General features: G+C 36.9%; 1 protein-coding gene across 1 annotated transcript; it reads left to right on the top strand.

Moving 5' to 3' along the window:
* Positions 1 to 2325: 2325 nt before the first annotated feature.
* LOC114189710 lies at positions 2326 to 4607 on the top strand. Its single transcript, XM_028078365.1, has 4 exons — positions 2326 to 2692; positions 2876 to 3450; positions 3567 to 4082; positions 4181 to 4607. Exons 1-4 carry the CDS (start codon positions 2476 to 2478, stop codon positions 4343 to 4345), a joined length of 1473 nt encoding a protein of 490 aa, XP_027934166.1. The 5' UTR covers positions 2326 to 2475; the 3' UTR covers positions 4346 to 4607.
* The last annotated feature ends 4434 nt before the right edge of the window (positions 4608 to 9041 follow it).

Genomic DNA, 9041 nt, shown 5'->3' with positions numbered 1-9041 from the left:
TCAATCTAATGTATGAGCTGTTTATAACATTTGGAACGTTTTAACTCAAATGACTGCCTCTGAAATTTTATTTAACGCGTAAAAAACTAACATTGTTGAGTATGACTATATATTCATTAAGGACTAAATTATATCAAAATTTAAAATTAAAATTAATTCCAATTTTGCATTCAAATTTAGAGATTACAAACATATTTATCCCTTACGATTAAGTCAATATGTAAATTTATTGTAGTTTTTTTAAAAAATTGTCTTATTTATTCTTTAAATAAAATAAAATATTCAATTATTCATTGCTTTTTTAAAATTATTTAAAATTATTTATTGGATCTAATAAAATGTTTTTATAAATTCATTTTAGAAATACTTAAAGATAAAATTTAAAGTTGATGAAGAATTATAATTTTATTCTAAACTTAGAAGTATATATTATATAATTTTATTCTTTATTTGTCTAAAACTACCTTTTTTAAAAATCTAAATTTTCTACCTTCTTTCTACCCTTTATTTTTTTCTAAATTTTCTTAAACAATCCTTTACTCTTTTTTTTTTTCCTTTTAAAAGATAACAGCTAAAAGACAACTAAGAGTAGACATAACTTAACTAATAAAATTTTGATTAGGATATATTTATTATTTTCTTTTATTTTCAAATTATCCTTTCCCTGTATGGTTTTGATGTAATTTTAGAGTTGTCATGCATAAAAGATTAATATTTATTAGTCTATGTTTGCATTAGTATTATTGTTTCTTGGGTTTAACTTCTATGTTCAATTCATTCTTTTATTATTGTTTATTGGGTTTAACTTTTATGTTCAATTCATTCCTTTTTAAGAAGTAGAGTTTAAAAGGTAAGATGTGAGTCCATTCTTTTATGTGATATAGTCTGTTTTTGTATTTAATTATTATTTAAAAATAATTCAATTATATTTAATTATTGAATATATATATATATATATATATTAATTAATTACAATTTAATCCATCTTAATATTTACAGAAGGAGAATAAATTTTATTTATTTACTATTCATTATTATTCTTATTGATTTTTGTATGACAGTTAAGAACAAATTAATAAGAGTGTGGATATGTTGGTTGGAACTACACAAAAACTGACTATATTTGTCCTTTTAAAATAATTGGAATATTTATGGATCATAAAAGTAATCACTTGAAATGTTACATAAATATTAATAATATTCCTATTCTAACTTGTTTTTGACAAATATGTTGTAATCATTGTCTAGAAAGAGTTTGAAACATTTGGCCACTCTATCTATTTAAAATAAGATTTTTAAATTTTACTTTTTATAAACATAATAAAATATAAAAATGAGACAAATATAATATAAAATCATAATATATCAAAATAAGATAAATGATTTTTTCAAATCCAGAAACTCCACTTTATCATTCTTATAAAGAGTTAAATTAATTTTAAAATGGTTAGTATGAGGAATAAATGAGTTTCATCTTAATTAAATATTTATACCATCTTTATTTTTCAAGGGCATAAGAAATTAAAAGGTAACTCTACAAATAATTAATACAAAAATATATCCAAATCTAAAACATAAACAAATTTTAATTTTGTTTATAAATTCGATTCTAGAATTAAATACATATTTAATTATTTAAAAAAATATTATCGCATTAATTGTTTTTTAATAAATTATATTTTATTGTTAAATGTATTTTTATCCACTTTAAAAAGGTATTTTCTGTTAAAATGATGACCAATTCTGTCAGTATTTGCCTGCTTGAGATTATTTAAGATCCTAATCGTGAATGTTCATATCGAAGAAACTTATTTCACAGGTTCCATTCCTCACATACCTGAAACAATAATATGTACTAGTTAAACAGCACTTATACTAATTTATCAATAAAGACAAAAAATAACTAAAACTTCATCAAATAGAGCAAGAACATATGACATTCACCAAGAGAATTGTAACAAAAACTTATAGTAAGAGGATTGAGAAAACAGATACTAAATTTTTTGATCATCTGAGATTGTCCAAAATCTAGATAATCTGAAACATGCAAAAAATGGGCTCATCGATGCAAACAGAACTGAACTATAATTAATTATGGTTCATTATACAATAAACTTAGCTGTACAAAAGTACCGTTAATGACATGAGGACTAAATTGCAATTTTCAATCTACTCATTCCAAATCTACCCAGCAAGTTCTCAATAAAACATCCACATCGTTTATTCCGATAAGGGAATATTTACATCCGACGGTAACAACTGGACTTATCCTAGTCTCTCAGTTTGACAGAGATCCATATGTGGTTATAAATATCTCATTAACAACACCTATTCATTCAGTACTCACAAAATACAATAATTTGGTGAAGAAGTGGCACTTAGAAGGTAAGAAAGTTTCACCCGAAACCAGAAGGAGAAAGTGCTCCTAACGTTGGATTAGACCCTCTACCATGCTCCTCTGCCTCTGAACCCCAAATGGAGAAAATGTTGATTGTGTTGTTCATGAATGTGCTTGTGTTCAGTGCCTCTGTTGTGTCCACAGAGCAGAGTCATATCTCAGCCGTAGGAGACCCAGGAATGCAGAGAGATGGTCTGAGGGTGGCCTTTGAAGCTTGGAACTTCTGCAACGAAGTTGGGGAAGAAGCTCCTCACATGGGTAGCCCAAGAGCTGCTGACTGTTTTGATCTTTCGGGTAAACCAAATCACCTGACACACAAACAGAATCATATAAATTTTCTTAGTTCAGTTTTTTGCATGTTTGATCTTCAATATTGTGTCAGATATTGTGCATGTGATATTTCTTCTTATTCTGTAATTTCCCACATACTTTGTTGTTTTTTTTATGAAACCATCATTGTGTGGTTGTGATGGCCAGATTCTCTGACTCACAAGGTCACAGAAGCTGATAACAGACTTGGCGTGGGAGAGTCGTTTCCTGGTCTAAAGTTACAAAATATCAATAATACAGACCTTTATGCAGCGGAAAAGGAACTGTATCTGGGTTCTTTGTGTGAAGTTGCAGACACCCCAAGGCCATGGCAATTTTGGATGGTAATGCTGAAAAATGGAAACTACGACACCACGTCTGGGTTATGTCCCAAGGATGGAAAAAAGGAACCCCCTTTTAGTCCGGGACGGTTTCCTTGTTTTGGAAAAGGGTGCATGAACCAACCCATCTTGTGCCATGAAAGGACACAGCTCAAAGATGGAAGAATGTCTGGGGGATTCAGGGGTACTTACGATTTGGATGCTGGTTGTGGGGGTGAACAAGAAAGTGCATCTTACTATGAGGTAATTTGGGAGAAGAAAGTTAATGTTGGAAGTTGGGAGTTCAAACACAAGCTAAAGACTTCAAAGAAATACCCTTGGTTGATGCTGTACCTTAGAGCTGATGCAACCAAAGGATTCTCTGGGGGTTACCACTACGACACAAGGGGAATGTTAAAAACTGTGAGTTCATCCAGACCAACATTTTGTAGTCCAATTTCAAGATTTTAATTTCTGTTTAATTCTTAAAATGTGATGATTAATTAAACCATTTGGGTTGTTGTTGGTGGGTGATTCAGCTTCCAGAGTCACCAAATTTCAAGGTGAAGTTGAGGATGGATATCAAGCAAGGGGGAGGTTCCAAGAGCCAATTCTACCTTCTAGACATGGGAAGCTGTTGGAAGAACAATGGTGCTCCTTGTGATGGAGATTTACTCAGTGATGTGACTAGATACAGTGAAATGATCATCAACCCTGAAACCCCAGCGTGGTGCAGCCCCAAAGGGTTGGGTAATTGTCCACCATATCATATAACTCCAGACAACAAAAAAATCCACAGAAATGACACAGCCAATTTCCCCTACTCAGCATATCACTTTTATTGTGCTCCTGGGAATGCTGAACACTTGGAGCAACCAGTGAGCACTTGTGACCCTTACAGCAACCCTCATGCACAAGAGATTCTTCAGTTGCTTCCTCACCCTATATGGGGTGAGTATGGGTATCCCACTAAAAAGGGTGATGGTTGGGTGGGTGATGCACGAACTTGGGAACTCGATGTTGGAGGGCTATCGAGTAGACTCTACTTTTATCAGGTCAATAATTGAACTACTACTGTAGTATTATTTGGAATCTAATGAGTCGTCATGAGTCACCACGCATTATAATAACTTTTTCTTTTCATGTGATGCAGGACCCAGGAACTCCTCCTGCCAGAAGAGTGTGGACATCTCTTGATTCTGGTACTGAGATATTTATTAGCGACAAGGATGAAGTAGCAGAGTGGACTCTTAGTGAATTTGATGTCATTCTAACAGAACCAGGGTCCAACGTTACAGATAAGGCTGAGAGAAAGTAATGAGGAAAAATCATTGTAATCAAAACTTTTGGGATTTTAGATTGTCAACAAAGTGCAGGCTTCTAAATCCTAGAGGTGCTAGAACTTGAGAAAATATACATAAAAAATAAATTTCATTCGTCAAATAAATAATTGTTTCGCAAAATCTTAGCTTGGTAGGGTTTGGATAACATTTTTGAATCCCAGATTACGATTTGGTAGAAATGGAAAAGAGTTGTTTTATCCCAGATTATGGTTTGGTAAAGTAAAATGATTTCGATAACTTTTTCTTATTCCAGCATGCTTGATGTTTGGTTTTCGTTCTGTTAATGTTTTTGTAAGTATTTTTAAAGATAGTTGCTTTATAATTAATCTTGCTGGTGACGAAGAAACAATTACCACATGCACAACAACTTCAGCATTTAAAAGTCGAGCAGTTTTACGATTTTTGTTTTCTGAGTTTGTTTTTATTTTCCCATATAACACACGGTTCCTAATATATACCTGAGTAGCGTGATTTTAGTTTTTAGTTTTCAAAATTCAATTTTTGGATAACGGAATTCTGATTTACTCGCCTGCATACGCCGATTCCGAGCTAGATTTTTTATTTGTTTTTTTCGTTTTAATTTAGAAAAGTACATTTTAAAAAAATAATATAATATTTTAAGATGGGAAAAATAATATAGTAACATTTGTAGTGTGATTTGTAAAATTTGGAAGATAATAAAAAATTTATATACATATATAAGATGAAAAAGTTTTATATTTATAGTTGGATTTTGTAAATTTTAATTTTTGAAATGTTTTTTTAGTTATATTTTTTTATTAAGAATAGTTATTAAAAATTAATAATAAGATGAATGAATATTTTGGAATTGATGAATGTATATTTATAAGATAAATATATACTTTGAAATTTATTATTTAAATATTCAAAATGTTAGTCGTTAATATATACTTACAAAACAAGTAAAAGAATTACTTATACCTAGTAAAAAGGTTTAATATTTTTTTTCATTTTAACTAATTTATTGAAATAATTTATATTTTAAATAAGTTGTTTTTGTTACATTTTTCTTTTTACTAATATATTTTTTATTAGAGAATTTATAATAATGAAATTGAAAAAGTATAAGTGAATAAAAAATTTATTTATTGGATGAATAAAAGTAAAGATGTGTCTTGACACATTCAGTCAATTCATGAATCTTAAAACACGTCAAATTTAAATGTACTTAAAAGCAAATATATATTTTGACATGTCTATCCAATCAAGATATTAAGTTTTGTCTTTATGATAAAACGCACGTAAGAACATTTATTGAGATATTGAATTAGTACATATATAGTAAAACACATCAGATTTAAATATACTAAAAGCAAATATGTGTTTTGATATGTTTATCCAATAAATATACTTTTCCTTTTTTTTTCTCAAATTTAAAATGAAAAAAAAATTAAAAAACAGTTCAGAATTCGGTTCTGAGAACCGAAATCCGACCGCTGGCCAAATCATGCTACAACGAAGGTCAGGATTAAGTTTCCTGTACTCCTGGCTGAGCCGATCTTTACTCGGTCTAATCAGCCGAACTTTTCGCAACGCATCAGCTTGGGAGCTTGCTCTTGACCTATCTGTCACGTCGAGAAACCGAAATACTCGGTATATTCGAAAAAGCTGACCATTACCTCCTAAATCCTTGGTAACTTACCCTCCACGATGTTCGGGGAAACCGGACACGACCAGGGGCGACAAGGATATAAAAAGGGGAAAGGGGAACCCAGGGGGAAGACAAGAAACCGGTCGAGAAAACACATACTCTGTTCAAGGAGGACTTAAGGCAATCCGATAAGGTCTCCTTCCCCCCCGAGAACAGATTGGCGCCCACCGTGGGATTGGTAAAACTGATTCCCAGGCCCTATTTCTTACATATCCACCATGGTCAGAAGTCCGAATACCAGCGAAGATCCTCCAAATCATTCACCACTCAATAATGCATCACCCCCCACCGTAGCGGAGCTTTTACAGCAGATCAATGAATTAAGGCGTGAAAATGAGCGAATACGACAACGAGCAGATGAAGCGCATTATCGGGCCAATGAGGTCCAAGAGGAGCACGCCACAGCCCGTCAAGCAGCCGAAGACGACAGGCGCAGAATAGAGGACACCTTGCGCGAGCAAGACATCGCACGACGATCCAACGAAGACCTTTTACGCCGCCTCCAGGTCCGAGAGGATCGAATACGAGGTCGACGTCTGGCCGAGATAACGGACGAGGAAAACCATCCTTTTTCTCCTACCATTATGTCCGAGCAGGTTCCACATCAGTACATCATGCCCAAATTACCCCCTTACATAGGCACCTCAGACCCCGAGGCGCACTTGAAGGCTTTTGGAGCCCAAATGCTGATCTCCGGAGGAAGTGATGCCATAAAATGCAAAGTTTTGTAGGCACATTAGCCCACGGAGCACTCAAATGGTTCGGAGGGATCCCTAAAGCCACCATCACATCCTTTCAAGTTTTCGCATGACTATTCATTGAACGGTTCGCAGCGAACAAAGCGAAACCGCCACGAATTGCAGACCTCTTCGACATAAGGCAAGGATCAGACGAACCCCTCCGAGAGTATATAAACCACTTTTGTGACGCCAGCACGAACATCTCTAATCCAGACGAAGAAATTTTGGTAGACGCTTTTCTCAAAGGTCTGCGCGCCAACTCCTTTAGTGATTCCCTAGTCAGAAATCCGGCCGTTTCATTAGCTGAAATTAGGGCCAGGGCATCTATTCACATAGAGGCCGACGAGGTGATGCGCCACAAGCGACGTCTAGAACGTAGGTCGGAGGGCGATGCCAAGACAAAAGCCCCTCGGAAAAGGTACGACGATATCGACAAGGTCAGACAACCGGATTGGAGATATACACCTTACGTCGCCCAAACTTCCATTGTTAACCGAACTGGGCGAAGTAACAACTTTCGTTCTCAGCTACGACTCAAATCCGCCAAAACCGACGTTCTGAAAGACGTCGATGTCAATGTACATCTCCGCTTTCCCAAACCAACCACAAGAACGTTGGGCCGTGATCAGAAAACCTGGTGCGAATTCCACCAAGCCTGGGGCCACGACACATAACGATGCTTTACGTTGACAGAGCAGCTGCTACGGCTAAAAGATAAGGGATACCTCGATAAATACCTCCGACCACCACAAAAAGGCAAGGAAGCATCCCAAACCCAAACTCCTCAAAAAATCCCTGTCCTAGGTGATTTATTAACAATCGCAGGGGGATTTTCTGGAGGCGGCACTACATCAGCAAGCATAAAGCGATATTGTAGGAGTATAATGACGACGGCTATGATACCTGCTCGATCCCCAACACCAGAAATCACGTTCTCTGATGCCGACCGGTCAGACATCGTTCCCCATGAAGATGACCCTGTGGTCATATCCATAATCGCGATGGGAAGAAGGGTCCACTGCGTCCTAGTAGATCAGGGCAGCTCAGCCGACGTTATGTTCTGGTCAGCCTTCCAGGGCCTCAATATACCGTTGGATCAACTAAGATCGTTCGATGGCGTGCTGGTCGGTTTTTCCAGCGATCCCGTAGCAGTGAGGGGATACGTTGATCTGCGCACCACATTCGTTGCCGACGAGAACGAGGATGCTTCAAAAACCATCACCATACGCTTCATAGTCGTCCAATCACCTTCATCTTACAATGTCTTGCTAGGCCGACCGTCGCTTAATCGACTCGAAGCTATCATCTCCACCAGCCATCTCAAAGTCAAGTTCCCGACTACCGAGGGCAAAGTCGTCACCTTAAAGGTGGACCAAGCCACCGCTAGGAAATGTTACGAGAATAGCCTCAAGATGCGGCGATCTACTTACACTATCGCCGTCTCCTCCAAGGCAATACTTCCCGCCGCCGAATCGCAAGGATCCTGGAAAGAGCGCAGACCCCAGCCAGTGGGGGGAACCAAGCAAATTGAAATCGGCAAAGGGCACGTCGTCAAAATCGGAGATGACCTAAACGACGATACTGAGCGGAAGCTCCTGGACGTCATCCGGAGCAACTCGGCCTCCTTTGCCTGGCAACCTAGCGACATGGTCGGGATAGACCCGGATTTTATGAGCCACAGGCTAAACGTCAATCTCACGGCGAAACCTAAAGTGCAGCGCAGAAGAAAGATGTCACCAGAAAAACTTGAAGTCGTCCATACAGAAACTGCGAAGCTCCTGTTAGCAGGCCACATACGTGAAATCCAATACCTAGAGTGGTTAGCCAATGTCGTCCTGTTTAAGAAGAGTAACGGAAAATGGCGCATGTGCATAGACTTTACGGATCTCAACAATGCCTGTCCAAAGGATTCGTACCCTCTTCCAAACATCGACACGTTAGTGGATTACGCTTCCGGCCGAGGTATGCTCAGCTTCTTAGACGCATACTCCGGCTACAATCAGATAGCGATGCACCCCGCAGACGAAGACAAAACGGCTTTTATGGGCGAGGCTTCCAATTATTGCTATAAGGTAATGCCTTTCGGTTTAAAAAACGCTGGAGCCACTTACCAGAGGCTGATGGACAAAATTTTGAGCCCTCTGATCGGACGCAATGTTCAAGTATACGTGGATGATATGGTCGTTACCTCTACGCAACCAACCGATCACTCCGCCGACCTATCTGAGCTCTTTACAACCATCAACAAATACGGTTTAA

The sequence above is a fragment of the Vigna unguiculata genome, chromosome 7 (assembly GCF_004118075.2).
Source record: "Vigna unguiculata cultivar IT97K-499-35 chromosome 7, ASM411807v1, whole genome shotgun sequence".
Lineage (NCBI taxonomy): Eukaryota > Viridiplantae > Streptophyta > Magnoliopsida > Fabales > Fabaceae > Vigna > Vigna unguiculata.
This window is presented reverse-complemented; position numbering and strand designations above follow the sequence as displayed.

Coding starts and splice junctions, on each gene's coding strand:
- LOC114189710 (XM_028078365.1), top strand. CDS start 2,476: ATGGAGAAAATGTTGATTGTGTTGTTCATGAATGTGCTTGTGTTCAGT. Junction 2,693..2,875: donor TGACTGTTTTGATCTTTCGG/GTAAACCAAATC, acceptor TGTGATGGCCAG/ATTCTCTGACTCACAAGGTC. Junction 3,451..3,566: donor CAAGGGGAATGTTAAAAACT/GTGAGTTCATCC, acceptor TGGGTGATTCAG/CTTCCAGAGTCACCAAATTT.